This window comes from Felis catus, chromosome C2, assembly GCF_018350175.1.
Source record: "Felis catus isolate Fca126 chromosome C2, F.catus_Fca126_mat1.0, whole genome shotgun sequence".
NCBI lineage: Eukaryota > Metazoa > Chordata > Mammalia > Carnivora > Felidae > Felis > Felis catus.
In genome coordinates this window covers 83,340,797-83,360,266 of record NC_058376.1, presented here as the reverse complement: position 1 = coordinate 83,360,266, position 19,470 = coordinate 83,340,797, and the positions used below count along the sequence as shown (strand labels likewise).

General features: G+C 35.8%; 1 protein-coding gene across 4 annotated transcripts in view; it reads left to right on the top strand.

Moving 5' to 3' along the window:
• Nucleotides 1-19,470, top strand: part of YEATS2 (YEATS domain containing 2) — a 115,707-nt gene that overhangs the window by 22,960 nt on the left and 73,277 nt on the right. For all 4 annotated transcript variants that reach the window (XM_023260359.2, XM_023260357.2, XM_023260358.2 and 1 more), the window contains 4 exons: nt 2,793-2,890; nt 3,438-3,530; nt 6,810-7,055; nt 9,451-9,566. In XM_023260359.2, the coding sequence (XP_023116127.2) occupies nt 2,793-2,890; nt 3,438-3,530; nt 6,810-7,055; nt 9,451-9,566 (553 nt within the window). The remainder of the gene's footprint in view (nt 1-2,792; nt 2,891-3,437; nt 3,531-6,809; nt 7,056-9,450; nt 9,567-19,470) is intronic.

Below are 19,470 nucleotides of genomic sequence, written 5' to 3'. Positions count from 1 at the left end.
TGCGGGCCCTGAACTCACAAACCACAAGATCGTCACCTGAGCCAGTCGGATGCTTAACCAGTTGAGCCACCCAGGTGCCCCTGAATTTGAGTTCTTAAATTATTGCTGAAATTCATTACCATTTATTTAAATAGTAAGTCCATGTAAGTTAACATTTACACCTGGGTAAAGAAGCAGCCAAGTCATAAAGTGTTGTAGCTCCACAAAGATTAGTGCTGCTAGAATTGAAGTAGTGAAAGAAAATTCCTGTCTCTCTCAGTGCAGTCAAGTCATATGTACCACAGAAAGTCTTTGTGGGCCAAAAATTATCAAATTGAATTCCAAATAATGAAACCATTTCATTCACTGCAACTTTTCCCCTCATTCAGTTGTAATTTTATTTATAAGGAAAAGTCATTTCCTTTCCGTAATAAGCCAAATAAATGTGAAACTTATATCCATTACTCAAATGCATCACATGGCATAACTTTTTTTTTTTTTTTAAAGAAAACTAAGAGTAGGAAAAACTGATTGTTTTAGTAAACATCATAATTTCAGTTTAAATCTAGTGTAAGTTCCCAGATACTCAGCCTAAGCAGGGATGGTTTTTTCTTACTGAAAGACAGTTTGCTACTCTTCTTTTTGATGTCCATACTCTCTGCCTAATCCCAAGCCATGTTTTTATTTTTCAGAATTTTTCTCAAAGTAGATTTGGTAGGATGCTTCCCTTTGCTTATATTGTTTTGTTTGTTGTTTGTGTTTTTATTTATTCCATGAAAGGGATAATTTAGAAGCGTTTCTTTCTGAGGAGCTTATGATAAAATAGCCTTCAGTGATCACAGTTTCTGACTTTTCAGCCTTCCCTAAGAGTATCTGCTGGTTTCTACAGTCGAGGACATATATATAATAATACTAGAAAATACTTTTCTTTTTCATGATGAGAAATATCAGTCATTTGCTTCCATGCAGACATATCCACAAGAATGCTCTCTTATTCCATTACTAGTATACATTGAAGTTTAATGGCAACATTGAAGTTGCCATATAATGGCATGTTTTACAATGAGAAAGTAATATGGCCATCAGAGTATCCAAATTTTCTCTGCAATTTTTCATATACTTCAAAGCATGGGTGAACATCATTTTTCCATGTTATAAACACAGAATCCTTTTGCAAAATTCCAGTTTTTTTTTCTTTTTAAAGATTTTATTTTGAAGTAATCTCTCCACCCTAAGTGGGGCTTGAACATAATTACAACCCCAAGGTCAAGAGTTGTATATTCTGTTGACTGAGCCAGCCAGCTGCCCCCAAATTCCAGGTTTTTCAAGCAGTCATTTGGCTCTTTTTTTTTCTCTTGTATCTGATATTTTAGACTCTGAGTTGCATATTATTTTGAGTAGTCATCATCTGAATTCTGTCACATTTAGAGGCATTTTCTTTTCTTTTTTTCTTTCCTTTTCTCTTTCTTTGTTTAAGTTTTTATTTAAATACCTGTTTAAATTTTTTTTTTAACGTTGATTTATTTTTGAGACAGAGGCAGAGAGTGAACGGGGGAGGGTCAGAGAGAGGGGGACACAGAATCTGAAACAGGCTCCAGGCTTCGAGCTGTCAGCCCAGAGCCCGACGCGGGGCTCGAACTCACGGACTGCAAGATCATGACCTGAGCCGAAGTCGGCCGCTTAACCGACTGAGCCACCCAGGCACCCCTAAATACCTGTTAACACATAGTGTAATACTAGCTTCAGGAGTAGAAGCATTTTCTTTACTTTTGAATTCTTTATTTGCTTATTCCTTTATGTAGTTGTGATCAGAAACTGCTGAATTGCTTGCCATATCCTTCTCTACAGAAGGAAGCTACATGCCTTTTTATGAACTGCTCTTATATCACAGACTGCCTCCCCTCTAGCTAACTGTATTTTCTTTGTCCTTGGACTGTGGTTTTTCACAGGTCAACAAATGTTTCTCCTGGAATTTTAATAGATTTCATTTTTTTTCCCCCAGTAATTTTATTTTGATACAATTCCAAACAGAATAATTGCAAGGAATACTTGCATGTCTTTTATCCAGATTAATTTGCCAGTTGTTTATATTTTTGCCTTATTTATCAGTCTTTCCCCCACCCCAAACACACACACACACACACACACACACACACACACACACACACACACAGTCGCACAAATGCATGCATTCAGGTATATATGCACATCATTCTTTTTAAATCGTTGGAGAATAAGTTGGACACCTGTAAACACAGTGTTATTTCCTAAGGAGATTCTCTTATGTGATCATAGTACTATTATCAGAAGCAGGAAATTTTAACATTCATCCATTACATTGTGTAACCTATAGTCCATATTCAACACTTGAATAACAGGGACTAGTTGTCCCAGTATTGTATTTTATAACTGTTTTCCCCTCTCCAGGATCCAGTCCAGGATCACACAGTGCATTTTGTTGTCATATCTCTAATCTCCTCAACCTTTCTGTCTTTCTTGACTCTAATATTTGAACCATATAAGCCAGTTACTGTGTGGAATATCCTTCAGTTAGGTTTGTTTGATGTTCCCTGTGATTAGATTTAGCATTTTTCACCAGAACGGCATAGAGTGATGACATTGCATTATGTTAGAAAACACATGAGGTCAGTTTGCCCCTGTATTAGTGATGTTAACTTTTCATCATTGATTAAGGTGATAGCCACTAGGTTTCTCCACTTAGGAGTTTCTGGGTTTGTTCTGTTGCATGCTGACTTAAATCAAGACAGTCACTGATTAATTAGACCTTGGATTATTTTATGTTCTTTTTGCAGCTCGAGATGCTGCTGTGCAGAAGATTGAGACTATTATTAAGGAACAATTTGCACTTGAAATGAAGAATAAGGAACACGAAATTGAAGTCATCGACCAGGTATAATGGTGATAATGGTGATATATTTAAAAAATGGTGATAAATTTAAAAAAACAACAAAGCTATTGCAAAAAAAATCTATACATGATGAATTAAAAAAGATCTGTTGAGATAAAATTATGTTTTTTTTTCCCTTTGCCGTTCTTTTAAAGAGTTTTCTCATTCTGGAAAAAAGGCATTTTTTTTTTTTCTATAAATGAAACTGCAGGAAAACATAATGAAAAAAAATTACCTGAAATTCCATCCCAAAACATAATTCCTCTTTGCTCTTGTGCCCAGTTTCTTTATGGACGTTTCTCAGTGAATATGCATATATACACACAGATGTTCATATTAACATGTCTATATTCTCTTGCAAACATTGGCTTTTGTCATTCTTTTCAATTCTTTGCCAGTTTGATAGGTAGAAATAGTCATGTTTTTGCTTTCCTTTGCTTATTAGAGAAATTGAGCTTTTGGTCATTTGTATTTCTTATTTTATGAAAATTTTTATAGTGTATCTCTTCTGTCATTTCCATTTTTTTAATGAGTTAACATTTGTTTGTAGCGATTGATTGAGGCAAGAAGGATGATGGATAAACTTCGTGCCTGCATTGTTGCCAACTACTATGCTTCTGCAGGCCTTCTAAAAGTTTCTGAGGTAAGTTTTCCTCATATACAATCATTTCTGGCCATCCATATTTGTTGTGTGAAGGGGAAATCAGTGTTAATGTGAAATTCCTGCCTTTGAAACGTATCTTGTATTGGCCTTCAGAATTCAAGAAGCCTCGCCTCCCTTCCTGGGAAAATACATAAACTGTCAATAATCCCAAGTAACATTTTTTCCTTTTTATTTAATCCTTTTCCAACTAATATTCAGCACTGTTGCTAGGATTTGCAGATACAAAGTTGAATGAGACCCTGTTCTTGCCTTATTCTTCATTTGGTTATGGTCGGCTTTGGAGCAAATTATAGGTAGATTGATTTTCCTAATGAACAGCAATTTGTAGTTTCAGTATATATACCTTATTCAGGAAACCCTGATTTTTTTCCCCCAGTCTTTATGAAAAATTTCAAGTACACTGAAGAGGTGAAATAAACACCTGTTTATGCATGCTTAGATTCCATACTTTAACATTTTGCTTTATTTATTTTTCTCTAGAACATTTGAAAATAAGTTCCAGGCATCATGACACTTCACTCCTAAGTACTTAAATCATTTATTTCCTAAAGGACATTCTTTTGTGACTTCCTGATATTATTTGATAACCAGTCCATATTCATATTTTCCCAGTTGTCCCCAAAATATCTTTTAAAGATTAAAAAAAATTTTTTTTAATGCTTGTGTATTTTTGAGAGAGAAGCGTGCACGTACACACAAGAATGGGGGAGGGGTAGAGAGAGAGGGAGACAGAATCTGAAGCAGGCTCCAGGCTCTGAGCTGTCAGCATAGAGCCCGACGCGGGTTTCGAACTCATGAACTGTCAGATCATGACCTGAGCCAAAGTTGAACACTTAACTGACTGAGCCACCCGGAGCCCTGTCCCCAAAATATCTTTTAAAGCTTGTTTTTGACACAGGATCTAAGGTTCATGGGCTACATTTGGACGTTTTGTTTCTCTAGACTCATTTCATCTAAAATACTTCTTTTACCTTTTCCCCATGAGATTGACTTATTTGAAGAGAACAGTTCATTTATGTTTATAGGATATCCCACATTTTGGGTTTATTATTTTTTCCCCTTGGGTTATTCCTTCATTCCCTCTATTTTTTTGCAAACTGGTAGTTGGGTCTAAAGGTTTGATTAAAGTTAGAGGTTTTTGGCAATAATACTTCCTAAGTGATTCTGTATACCTCATGATTATATCACATTAGGTGACATAGTAATCAGGTTGTCCTATTGTTAAAGATATTAAGTTTAACCACTTAGTTAATGTGATTACCACTAGATTGGTCCAGTTATAAAGGAAGGGGGATAGGGTTCAACTGAAACAGAAGTTCTTGTTTGACAGTTTGATAATTTCAGCATAGCTTTTCATTTTTCATTTTAAAATTTCTTTTTCATAAGTTTTCTCAGATCATTCTCTTGGACAGTACTGGCTCAGTGAGAATGGTGGCAGGGCTGGGGAAGGTGCGACGGCATACTGCTTTCTTTGCATTGTTCCCCATGGTTTTTACAGATAAGAGGTGCTGTGTTTTGGCTTTCATGTCATCCTGTGGAGCTTAGGGTACCTGGCATTGGTGGTACTCCTTACATTGTCTTGGAGAAATCTGAAGCATTATTTGAGTTTAATCTTAGGTAGTTGTTTCTTCTACTTTAGGAATTTCCATAATGCATATTAGAGCCTAAACTATTTTTTAATTTTTTTTTCTAAATGTTTATTTTTGAGAGAGCACATGCTCGAGCTGGGATAAGACAGAGAGAGAGGGAGACATAGAATCCACAGCAGACTCCAGGCTCCAAGCTGTCTGTACAGAGCCTGACGTGGGGCTTGAACCCACGAACCATAAGATTTATGACCTGAGTCGAAGTCAGACCCTTAACTGACTGAGCTACCCCAGGGGCCCTGAGCTATTTTTTTAGAGCTATCATAACAAATTAACACAAGCTTGGTGGCTTAAAACAAGAGGAATTTATTATCTGATGATTGTGGAGACTAGCAGTGCTAAGTCAGGGTGTTGGCTGGACCATGTTGTCTCTGAAGGCTGTAGGGAAGAATCCTTCTTTGCCTTCGCCTACCTTCTGACAGTTGCTGGCAAACCTTGGCATTCCTTGACTAGTGGCTACATCACTGTAGTTTCTGTATATCTTCACATGGATATTTTCCCTCTTGTGTATCTTCTTAGTTTCTCTCTGTCCACATTTCCCTCTTAACTAGGTAGGCCCTAAAGCAGTATGATTTCATCTTAACTTGATCATATCTGCAAAGAGTCTATTTCCAAATAGAGTCACCTTCAAAGTTCAGGGTGCATATGAATTTTTGGGAGATGCTCTTCAATGCAGATTTTAAAGTCATTTCTTATAAGCTAGCAGCTGCATGGTACGGGGCTTGTAGTTATTCTGTTTGAAGAGGTGGTTGTCCATTTAATGTTTTGTTGCCTTTTTTTTTTTTTTTTTAAACCATTAGCAGTTCTGAACTGTTATTTGGTGGTCTAGAAGTACACTGATTTTTTTTTTTTTGCTGTTCTGATTAGGATTTATTCAAGGATATTTAGGTGTATTTTTGTCTATTACGATCTGCCATTTAATTATTTTTAGTTTGCTGTAACAAAATACATCACAGCTCTAAAAAATACCCTTTATAATTGAGATTCAGCAGTTTTGTTGCTTTGAAATCCTAGTCTCTGACTCCTTTTCTGTCACTAAATGATTTTAATAGCACGGTTTTTAAAAGCTGTGCTGCCTAGGAACTGTAGAGTGAATCACATTATAGCAGAGTACACTGTATTTTGTATCCAAGTAACAAGATACACAAAAATATTCCAGGGTTCAGTACTGGTCTGATAGCAAATATATGTAAGTATTAATCATTTTACAGCATTCTATGCTACATTTTACTCCTGTGTGGGAGCCATTTTACATACACATTTAAAAAAATCTTTATGTCTCTTACAGGAATGTTTTATTTAGACAGTTGATGAGTTTGTGTTAAAGCATTGTGAGACTAATTTTTTAAAAGTCAGATCTTACCTTCTATATGTTACTACCTATTCACCTTGATTTCTCATTTTCAGAGAACTTGCATTTTTAACTTTCAGTGTTAGGACCTTCACACAATTATTTATCACTTTCTAGTTTTTGTTTTGTTGACCCAGACCACGTTAAGGAGCTTGGACTTCGTTTTATGGGTGTGGGGAGACTTTGAAGAATTTCAAGCATGATCCCTAAATAAGGTTTTAGAAAGATTAAAAGTTTAATTTGCTTGCTTTATTTTTGCAGGGATCAAAAACATGTGATACAATGGTTTTTAATCATCCTGCTATCAAGAAATTTTTGGAATCACCATCTAGGTCATCCTCTCCTGCCAATCAGAGATCAGAAACACCATCAGCCAATCATTCAGAAAGTGATTCTTTATCTCAACACAATGACTTCTTATCTGACAAAGACAATAACAGCAATATGGATATAGAGGAAAGACTCTCAAACAACATGGAACAGAGACCAAGTCGAAATACTGGAAGGGTATAGTTGGATGGGTGGGAGGGAGTCAGAGGAGAAGGGAACTAGTATTTTCTAAGTATGTATTATTTCATTTTCTCTTCATAAGAACCCTAGGAAATAAGTCAATTATATCTCTTTTGGAGATGGGGAAGCCGTCTTGAAGAGGTTAAAGTTCTGTTTGCCCACAAGTATCAGAATTGAGAATTAAACTTAATTAAGCTGAGAATTAAACTGAATCAGAACTGTGTACCGCACAACTCTTAGATGCCATCCACATAGATATGAGAGAAACCTTGAGGAATTGGCAATTCTGTGACCTTGTCCAAAGTCTTTCCATTCTGTCATGTTTTATTTTCTTTTCAGCATTTTCCTTTGTGGAACTTTAATGCTTTAAAAACTGGGGGAAACTTGACAAATAATAAATAGAATTGAAAACCATTTATTCTTCTTTGATCCTGCCAGTTTCTTATTTGAGTTCCTGTATCAAACTGCTCTGAATTTCTTGGTATATATAATATTTGGCTATAGAGCCCTTACTGGATGATTTTCCTAGCCAGGGGTTCTGTGGTAGAGGAAATCTCCAGGTTGCTTTTCACATACTCAGACATCAAGGATTTTATTTATTTTTTCAATTTTTTTTAACGTTTATTTATTTTTGAGAGCCAGAGCACGAATGGGGGAGGGGCAGAGAGAGATAGGGACACACAGAATCCGAAGCAGGCTCCAGGCTCTGAGCTGTCAGCACAGAGCCCGATCAATGCAGGGCTGGAACCCACAAACTGTGCGATCATGACCTGAGCTGAAGTTGGACACTTAACTGACTGAGCCACCCGGGTGCCCCAGATTTGATTTATTTTTGATAAAAATCAAATTAAAATTTTCTGATTGTGAATCTGTATGTGTTCATTGTTGAAAAATTTACAGAAAAGTAAAAAACAATAGAAAAGTCATTCATGATTCCACCACCCAAAAATGAAAACTCTTAATGTTTGGATTTACTTGTTTCTAACCACTATTATTTCTGAGCAAATACTGCATTTTTTTTTTTTTGGGTACATGTGTGTGGTTTTTCTAAGATTTTTTTTAATCTCTACACCCAATATGGGGCTTGAACTTACAACCCCAAGATCAAAAGTCATATACTCTACTGACTGAACCAGCTAAGCACCCCTTTTTGTTTGTTTTTGTTTGTTTGTTTTTATATGTGTGTGTGTGTATTTTTTAATGTTTTATTTATTTTTGTGAGAGAGGGAGAGTGGGGGAGGGGCAGAGAAAGAGGGAGACAGAGGATCTGAAGCAGGCTCTGTGCTGACAGTAGTGAGCCCCATATGGGGCTCGAACTCACAAACTATGAGATCAAGACCTCAGCCGAAGTCAGATGCCGTTTTTTGTTTCAATTAAAAATAATTTAGGTAATACTGGTCATAGGATTTAGAAACTTAACATCTTGTATGTAATATACATGCTCATGTTTATGTAACAAATATTTAGTGTTTACTACATATGTACCAGGCACTTCTCTGAGAACTGTACAAAACAATCATGTGGCACAGGTACTGCTATCTTTATTTTTTATTATTTTTTTTAGATTTTCTTTTTTTAATGTTTATTCGTTTTTGAGAGACAGAGATAGAGCACGAGTAGGGGAGGGGTAGAGTGAGAGGGAAACACAGAATCTGAAGCAGGCTCCAGGCTCTGTGACAGCAGTGAGCCCAATGTGGGGCTCAAACCTTGAGATCACAACCTGAGCCGAAGTCGGGCGCTTAGCTGACTGAGCCACCCAGGCGCCCCTGATTTTTATTTTTAAGTAATCTCTATACCCGATGTGGAGATCAAACTTACAACCCCAAGATTAAGAATCTCATTCTCTACTGACTGAGCCAGCCAGGCATCCCTGTTATCTTTATTTTATTAATGAGGAAATTTTGATAGAGAAGTAATTACACAAAATTTCACATCTGGTAAATGGAAGAGTCAGGATTTAAACCCTGGCAGTCTATCTCTACAGAGTTTAAATTAATCATGTCTATGTTATTTCTCATTGAAAAAATTTTGATTATACAAAAGGTTGAAAAGAAAGTAAATTCCATTGACCTTTCCCTGTTCCCATTTCCCAAGAGTAACCATTGTAATAGTTTCTTGTGTATCCTTCCATATCCTATTTGCATATACGAAGCAGAGGTGTATGACTGTTAAAAACACACATACATATGGAGTTATAGTGAACAAGCATAAACTATGCAAAAGATCAAGTAAAACTACTCTTTAATGCTCTGAGAGGTACCACAAAGCCAGAGAATGTGGTAATTAAAAAAAAAATCTGAGTTACTCTATTCATACCTTCTGTGATTTTGTGGTTTCTGCCTGTTGGAAATTGTCCACATTGAAAGTAAACATTGATTGTGATTTCTTTCAGGACATTGCTAGTATTACTGGCTCTCATAAAACTGAGCAGCGGAATGCTGATCTTACAGGAGATGAGACTTCACGTCTTTTTGTAAAGAAAACAATAGTAGTGGGCAATGTGTCCAAGTAAGTATCCAATTGAATTCTCCCATTTTCAGCTGTCCATTTATGTTAATACTCTTGCATACTTTTATTATTATAGTATTACTGTAGGAAGAGGCCTTAAGGATTTTTTTCCCCCCAAACTCTTTGTTGTTTTAAAAGTAAACTGAGTCTAAAGACTTGAAACTCTTGCTTCAGGGTGTCTGTTAATCTTTGACATAGAGTAAAATTGTGCTTGGTAAAAATTTCTAAGACATGAGCTTTTATACAAATGGAGTGTTATTTTTTTTTAAGATTTTATTTTTAAGTAATCTCTACACCCAACTTGGGGCTCAAACTCACAACCCCAAGATTAAGAGTCTTGTGCTTCACCACCTGAACCAACCAGGCACCCCATATACAAATGGTGTATTTTATCAAGTTTGTTAGTGTGGATAAATTGGAAGAAGTTTTGACTTTTTATGATCTATGAACTAGTTCTGTTTTCAGGGGCCTTAGCTAATTGCTAAAAATATTTGTTGCCCAAATTGAAGTCTTTTAAATTTTTAACAAAAAATTGCAGAGCATGTCTTGAAGACAGAATTTCTCCAAGCTGAGGGGCTAGCTCTTTAACTATGATTATGGTTATATATGTGATTATATGTTATATATACTTATATATATGATTATATAAGTATCTCAAGGTGTCTTGTGGGAACACCATCATTTTGCCAAATATCTAGGAATGGATAGACATAAATCTTCAAATAGTGTAAGAATGTTATTTCCTCACGAAGTATTTATTTGCCCTTCTCCTCCCTCATGAAGTATATTTTCCCTATGCTCTCTTGTCATCTTTATCATATAATCATTTTCTGTTTTTATATAATTTTCCCAAATCAGACTGGAATCTCTTTAGGGTAGAAAGTATGTCTTGTTTGTTTTGTACCTTATAGCAGTTGATTTTCAGTAAATATTTGATTGTTGAATAAGTTGATATATTTATGAAAATTGTAGTTAGATTCAGTTATTGAAAATAAAGGATTCAGGCAGACAGCAATTATTTTGGGGGGGGGGGGGGAATCAGATTGGGGGAGAAGTCTTCCAAGCCCCAGTTAATGGATCACAAATAACAAACAAGTACATTAAAGAGTCTCAGGATAATAAAAACAAAGATTTCTAATGGTCTGTGTGATAGTATTTAAATGGAAGCATAAAGGGGTACCTTGGTTGAATGTCCAACTCTTGATTTTGACTCAGGTCATTATCCCAGGGTGGTGGGTCGAGCCCCGCATTGGGCTCCACACTGAGCATGGAGCCTGCTTAGGGTTCTCTTTTTCTATCTTCCCTCCCCCTACCTCCTGTCCCTCTCCCGAACTCACTCTCAATAAATAAATTAAATAAATAAATGGAAGCATAAAATATGATTAAGGCAATTAGATTTCTGTTTTATAGATGATATTAGAGTGGGTATGCATTTAGGTAAGGGAACTGATACACCATGTGAAGTGTTAAGAGTTGGGGCTTAACAATAGTACAAGACCAGTCAGCTCAGAAAAGTCCAAAACTGGAAATCTAGATAGACCCACCATTCCACAAGAAGACTGGGAGAAACAGTCATTGACATTTCAAACAAGTACATTTAATTTGTATGTTTTTGGGTCTTTTGAAGACCAGCTAGAACTAAAATACTGGTTAACTATGGTTAATTATGGTAAAGAGGGAATGGTTGACATGAGAGTTGGAAAGTCCTTGTTTGTTGTGGAAGAGGGAAAAATTATTGATTTATTTTAGACTTGTTAAGAATGCTTGTTAATCTGAGATAATAACTAAAAGAATAGACATATGTTTTTATTTTATTTATTTTTTAAGGTTTATTTTTGTGAGCGAGAGAGCAGGGGAGGGGCAGAGAGAGAGGGAGACAGAGGATTCAAAGCAGGCTCTGTATCAGCAGCAGAGAGCCCAGTGTGGGGCTTGAACTCATGAACTGCAAGATCATGACCTGAGCTGAAGTCTGATGCTTAACAGACTGAGCCATATGTGTGTGTGTGTGTGTGTGTGTGTGTGTGTGTGTGTGTGTGTGTGTGTATGTACACGTATGTATATATATGTATGTATGTCTATGTATGTATATATGTATGAAGTCTACTTAAAAAAATTATATATATATGTATACATACGTGTATATATACATATATATAATTTTGTTGTTTTTTTTTTAAAGTAGACTTCATGCCCAGCATGTGAGCCCAACATGTAGCTTGAACTCACGACCCTGAGATCAAGGCCTCAGCTGACATCAAGAGTTGGATGCTTAAGGGCACCTGGGTGACTCAGTTGATTGAGTGACTGACTTTGGCTCAAGTCATGATCTCGTGGTTTGTGAGTTCGAGCCCTGCATTGGGGTCTGTGCTGACAGCTTGCTCAGAGCCTGGAGCCTGTTCTGGATTCTGTCTCCCTTTCTCTCTGCCCCTCCTTCACTCACACTCTGTCTCTGTCTCTCTGTAAAATGAAAAAAAAAAAAAAATTTAAAGGTTGGATGCTTAACTGACTGAGCCACCCAGGCTCCCCTAGAGATTTAAACTTTAAAAGTAGTAAGAGGAAGGTGGGGAAATTGAATGAAAAAAGGGAAAAAAAACCCTGATTCCATAAGAAGGCAAGCAGGGACAGGAGGAGGGATTTGATGAAGTGAAAAAAACAAGGCAAATAGTGTAAAATACTCTAGTAACAACAAATCTAAATATATCAATTATAAAAAATGCCTAGGGATTGTTATCTAGTTAAAAGATACTATATTGAGATAAAATCATCTAAAATTTAGTTCTCTGTTGTTTATCAGTTACACATCTAAATACAGAAAAATTGAAAGTAAGCAAATAAGTGAGATTTAGCTGGCAGATACTAACCAAAAGAAAACCAGTGTAGCATATTAATATCAGGGAGAATAGAATTTAAGACTAAAAGTATTCATAAAGGTAGAGTTATTCTATAATGTTAAAAAGTTCTATTCAACAGGGAGATATTAGATAACAGTGTACTAGACAATAAAGTATCTAAACCAAAACTGAATCACAGGAGAAGTTTCTAAATGCACTAGTATACTGAGAGATTTTATGCACCTCTCTCAGTAATTGGTAGATCAAGCAAAATATTTATATGAATATAAAAGATTTGAACGTCAGTTAACAAAGCTTGATCTGATATACACACATAGACTATTACATGTAATAGTTGAAACATCTTTAAGCATAAGGAACATTTATGAAAATGACCACATAATAAGCCATAAAGCAAGCTCTAACAAATATTGAAGGACTTGCATCATACAGACTGTTTTTTGTTTTTTTTTTTTTTTAAGATTTGTTTTTAACCAATCTCTACACCCGGCATGGGGCTTGAGCCCAACCCTGAGATCAAGAGTCAAGCTCCACTGACTGAGCCAACCAGGTGCCCCCAGACTACTGTTTTTGATCACTGTTACAGTAAAGTTAGAAATGAGTGACAGTAGGGCGCCTGGGTGGCTCAATTGAGCCTTTGGCTCAGGTCATGATCTTGCGGTTCATGGGTTTGAGCCCCACATCAGGCTCTGTGCTGACAGCTCAGAGTCTGGATACTTGTCTCTATCTCTTTCTACCCCCCTCATTGTGTTCTGTCTCTCTTTCTCTCAAAAATGTTGAAAAAGAAAAAAAATCAATGATAGTAGGATAACTAGAAAATTTTATGTCTAGAAATTTAAACCACTTCCAAACAATTCATAAGTCAATGAAAAATCACATTAAAATATTCACAACTAAATACTCAAATAAGAACTTGTAGGATAACACCGAAGGAATATTTAAAGGGAAATGTATAGTCTTAGATGTCTGCAGTAGAGGAAAAGCTTAAAATTAATGAACTAACCATCTCAATTAGAATGATGCAAAGAAATTAGAAAAAAATAAAAATAAAAACAAAACCCTGTATACACAAATTTGGTGAAATTAAGGAAAAAAGACATAGCTACAAATTATGTACTGTGAGGTAAGAAATAATGCCAACATCTTTATGCCGGTACATTTAAAAATTTAGGTGAAATGGAGAGTTCCTAGAAAAATACTGTTTATGACTCAAGAAAGGAAAAACTTTGAATAGTCTTACAACTACTAAGTAACTTTAATTACTGATTTTTAAAACATTCCCATCACAAAACCAAACCAAACTACTAGGCTTAGATTGCTTTACAGGCTGAGTGAACACATAATTTCAGTTGTATACAAAATCTTCTGGAGAGGGCACCTGGCTGGCTTAGTTGGTAGAGCATGCAATTTTTGAACTCGGGGTTGTGAGTTCCAGCCCTACGTTGGGTATAGAGATTGCTTAAAATAAAAAAGAAAAAAGTAACCAGAAAGCCCCCCAAAATCTTCTGAGGATAAAGAGACAACACTTAATCAGGCTATCTTATGAGGATAGCCTAACTTTTTAAATAAAGCCAGACAGTTCATGAGAAAAGGAAAATTATAGGACATTCACAGTTGTGAATAGAAGTGCATAAATACTGAACAAAATCATAAACTGAATTCAGTAAATACAGAAATGATAATACTTCATGATCAAGAAATGCAAGTTTGGATTAACATTAGAAATCAATATAACTTAGCCCGCTGCATTATTAAGGATAACCACAGGCACAGATAAATGTATAGAAGGCTGTGACTGGGGTGCCTGGGTAGCTCAGTTGGTTGAGCGTCCAACTCTTGATTTCAGCTCAGGTCATAGTCCCAGGGTTGTTGGATTTAGCCTTACATCGAGCTCCACACTGAGCATGGGGGATCCTTGGGATTCTTTCTCTCCCTCTGTCCCTCTTTCCTGCTCATGCTTGTGTGCGCGTGCTCACTCGCTCTCTCTCTCTCTCTCTCTCTCAAAAAAAAAAAAAAAAAAAAAAAAAGGCCATGACAATATTTTCTAACAATGTAATAAGGCCTCATGAAATAAAGGGAGGGCTAAAGATACTAGTTTTACCATGGTCAGGACTTAAGGGGATGGTTTATTTTGGCTTTTCTTAATTTATTTCTTAAAACTTTATTTTGAGAGAAAAAAAAGTGTGAAAGAAGGAGAGAGGCAGAGAGAAGAGAGAATCCCAAGCAGGTTCTGCACTTTCAGCACAGAGTCCAACATGGGGCTCAAACCCACGAATGGGAGATCATGACCTGAGCCGAAACCAAGAGTTGGATGCTTAACCGACTGAGCCACATAAGCACCCCTGTTTTGGCTTTTAAAAGGCAAGAGACCAGTTGCAAGCTTTGTGGCAGCAATGAAGAGTTCAGAGTTCTAGCACTCTGAAACCTAAATGAAATCAGCCCGAAAGCTAGAGAGACCCTAGCCCAGGAATAAAATATGCCAGTTTATTTCTACCTCATTTCTACCTCCACTTGGAAAGGCAAAATTGATTTTTTTTTAATTGGATGATGATAATCAGAAAATAAAACGAACTTTAAGGGAATGCTCCTTAGAAACCAGAATAAATAAATAAATAAACACTTTTAAAAGATTCACTTTGATTGGTTAGGGGATAGAGCTATTAAATCTTTCTAGAATTAAAAATATTTTAAGTTAAAATATTTTTTAGGGGAGTGGGAGGTATATGCTTCCAGTTATGGAATGAATAGTCATGGGGATGAAAAGTACAGTGTAGGGAATGTAGTCAATGGTATTGTAATACTGTTGTATGATGACAGATGTAGTGAGCATAGCCTAATGTATAGAGGTGTTGAATCACTCACTGTGTAGTATACTGAAACTAATGTAACATGTCAGCTATACTTCAATAAAAAAAATGGTCTCAGCCTTATTGACCTATAATTGACAAAATTATATTTAAAGTGTACATTATAATTTGATATAAGTATACATTTTGAAGGGATTCCTGCCATCAAGTTAATTAACATATCCATTATCACCTCATGTTTACTTTTTACATTTTTTTAGAATTTATTTATTTTTGAGAGAGGGAGAGCAAGTGTGAGTGGGGCCTGAGCAGAGAGAGGGAGACAGAGGATCCGAACACAGAGCCCAACGTGGGTTTCAAACTCAGAACTATGAGATCATGAACTGAAATCAAGAGTTGGCTGCTTAACCGACTGAGCCACCCAGGTTTAAGATTTTATTTTTAATCTCTACACCCAATGTGGGGCTTGAACTCACAACCTCAAAGAGTCACATGCTCCAATGACTGAGCCAGCCAGGCGCCCCATCACCTCACATACTTATCTTTTTTTGGGGGGAGTGTGAGAACATTTAAGTTCTTTTCGCTCAGCAAATTCTATAATGTTATCTACTGTAGTTACCATGTTATACATTAGATCTTCAGATCTTATTCATCTCAAAGCTGAAAGTTTGTACCCTTTTACCAAATTTTCTGTATTTCCTCTACCACTAGCCTCTGGTAACCATATTTCTGTTCTGTTTTCACAAGCTTGACTTTTTTAGATTTCATGTATAAGTGATACTGTGTAGTATTTGTCTTTCTCTATGTTAGTATTTGTTTGGCTTATTTCACTTAGCATAATGCCCTCCAGATCCATCCATGTTCTCACAAATGTCAGAATTCCCTTCTTTCTCGCGGCCGAATAACATTCCCTTACACACACACACACACACACACACACACACACACACACACTCAGTTGACCCTTTAGCATTCTTGAGCAATGTGAGGGTTAGGGGCATTAACCTCCCACACATGAAAATGCACATAAAACTTTTCACTCCTCAAAAGTAACTACTAGTAGACTGCCGTTGCCTGGAAGCCTTATCGGTGACATAAACGATTGATTAGCACATATCTTGCATGTGACGAGTAATAGAGAAATAAAATAGAGAAAAGAAAATATTAAGAAAATCGTAAAGGGGTGCCTGGCTGGCTCAGTCAGTAGAACATGAGGTTCTTGATCTCAGGGTCATGAGTTTAATCCTCATGTTGGATGTAGAGCTTACTTTAAAAGAAAAAATAAAAAGTCATAAGAGAAAATACTCTTACAGTATTGTAAAAAAATGACATGTAAGTGGACCTGCACAGTTCAAAGCCATGTTGTGCAAGGATTAACTGTATGTATATGTGTATACATCTTTGTCCATTCACATCTTTATTCAATCATATGTTAACGGACATGTATGTTTCCATATCTTGGCTATTGTAAATAATGCTGCTGTGAACATGGGAATGCAAATAGCACTTTGATAACCCATTTTCATTGTCTTTGCATATATACACAGCAATGTGGCAGTTTTTTTAATTTTTTTGAGGAATCTTCATATTGTTTTCCATAGTAGCTATACCAATTTATGTTCCCACCAATAATGCACAAGGATTCCCTTTTCTCCATGTTCTTGCTAACACTTGCTATCTCATATTTTTGATGATAGCCATTCTAACAGGTATAAGGTGATAACTCATTTTAATGTGCATTTTTCTCATGATTAGTGATGTTGACCACCTGTTTATGTACCTGTTGACCATTTGTATGTTTTGTTTGGAAAAACGTGTATTTAGTTCCTCTGCCCATTTTTAAATAGATTTTTATGACTTCTTTTTTCTATTCAATTGTGTGTGAGTTCTTTATGTATTTTCAGTATTAACCTTTTGTCAGATAAATGATTTGCAAATATTTTTTCCTCATTCCTCATTTGCCTTTTCATTTTGCTGGTAGTGTCCTTTCTTGTGCAGAAACTTTATAGTTTGCTGTGGCCCCACTTGTTTATTTGCTTTTGTTGCCTTTGCTTTCAGCGTCAAATCCAAAAAATCATTTCCCAGACCTGTCATGGAGCTTGCCCCTGTAACCTTTCTTCTTACCCTTAAAAGTTTTCTTCTAGGAGTTTTATGGTTTCAGGTCTTTTTTTTTTTTTTTTTTTTTTTTTTTATGGTTTCAGGTCCTAAATTTAAGTCATACATCTGTTTTGAGTTGATTTTTATACGTGGTATAGGATAGGGGTCTAGTTTCATTCTTTTGTATGTAGTTGTCCCGTTTTCCCAACACCATTTATTAAAGAGACTGTCCTTTCCCTATTGTATACCTTAGCGCCTTTGTCATAAATTAATTGACCATATATGCATGGGCTTATTTCTGTGCTCTCTTCTAGTCCATTTATCTATGTGTCTGTTTTTATGCCAAACCATAGCGTTTTATTACTATAACTTTTTAATATAGTTGAAACCGGGAAGTATGATGCCTTTTTTTTTTTTTTTTTTTTAATCAGAAAAGAGACTATTTGGGGGTCTTTTATGATTCCATACAGATTTTAGGATTGTTTTTTCTATTTCTGTGAAGAATACTGTTGGGATTTTGATAAAGATTTCATTGAATCTGTAAGATTGCTTTGGGTAGTATGAACATTTTAACAATATTCTTCCAATCCATGTGCATAGAGTATCTTTTTATTTATTTGTCTTCAGTTTTTTTCATCAGTGTCTTGTAGTTTTCAGTGTACAGTTTCATCTTAGTTAAATTTATTGCTAAGTATTTTATTGTTTTTGATGCAATTATAAATGGGATTATTTTCTTAATTCTCTTATAGTTTGTTGTTAGTGTATAGAAACACAATTGACTTTCTATGTCGACTTTATATTCTACAAACTTACTGAATTTATTAGTTTTAACAGTTTTTAGGTGGAGTCTTTAGGGTTTTCTGTATTTAATATCCCATTCAGATAGAGACAGTTTTACTTCTTCTTTTGCAGTCTGAATACTTTTTATTTCTTTTTCTTGCCTAATTGCTCTGGCTAGAACTTCGAGTACTATGTTGAATAAAAGTTGTGAGAGTAGGTATCTTTGTCTTGTCCTTGATTTTAGTTAGAGTAAGAGCTTTTAATTTTTCACCATTGTGATGTTAGCTGTGGGCTTGTCATATATGGCCTTTATTGGAGGTATGTCCCCTCTATACCCAGTTTGTTGAGAGTTTTTTCAAGAATAGCTGTTGAATTTTGTCAAGTGCTTCCTCTGCATCTGTTGAGATGATCATAGGATTTTTATCTTTCATTTTGTTAATGTAGTATATCACACTGATTGATCTGCAGATGTTGCATCCCTGGAATAAATACCACTTGATCATGGTGTATGATCTTTTAATGTACTGTTGAATTCTGTTTGCTAATATTTTGTTCAGGATGTTTTCATCTATGTTTATCAGGGATATTGGCCTGTAATTTCTTGCATTGTTGTCTGTGTTTGGTATCAGGGTAATGCTAACTTTGTAAAATGAATTTGTAAGTGTCCCCTCTTCTTGTATTTTTTTGGAAAAGTTTGAGAAGGATTGGTGTCAGTTCTTCAAATATTTGGTAGAAGTCACCCTTTAAGTCATCTGATCCTGGAATTTTCTTTGTTGGGAGGTTTCTGATTACTGATTTCAGTCTCCTTACTAGTAATTGTTTTATTCAAATTTTCTATTTCTTTATGATTCAGTCTTGGTAGCATGTATGTTTCTAAGAATTTATCCATTTCTTCTAGGTTGTCCAGTTTGTTGGTATTTAATTGTTCATAGTTTTTTTTTTTTTAAACATTTTGTTTTTAAGATTTTATTAAAAAAATTTTTTTAATGTTTATTTTTGAGAGAGAGAGACACACACAAACTACAAGTGGGGGAGGGGCAGAGAGAGAATGAGACACAGAATTTGAAGCAGGCTCCAGGCTCTGAGCTGTCAGCACAGAGCCCAATGTGGGGCTTGAACTGACAAGCTGTGATCTCATGACCTGAGCCAAAGTTGGACCAACCTACCGAGCCACCCAGGCGTGCCCCTTAAGATTTTATTTTTAAATAATTTCTACATGCAGTGTGGGGCTCAAACTCACAACCCCAAGATCAAGAGTTGTATGCTCTACCAACTGAGCCAGCCAGGTGCCCATATAGTTGTTCATAGTTTTATGATCCTTTGTATTTGTGTGGTATTAGTTGTTTGGGTTTTTTTTTTAAGTTTATT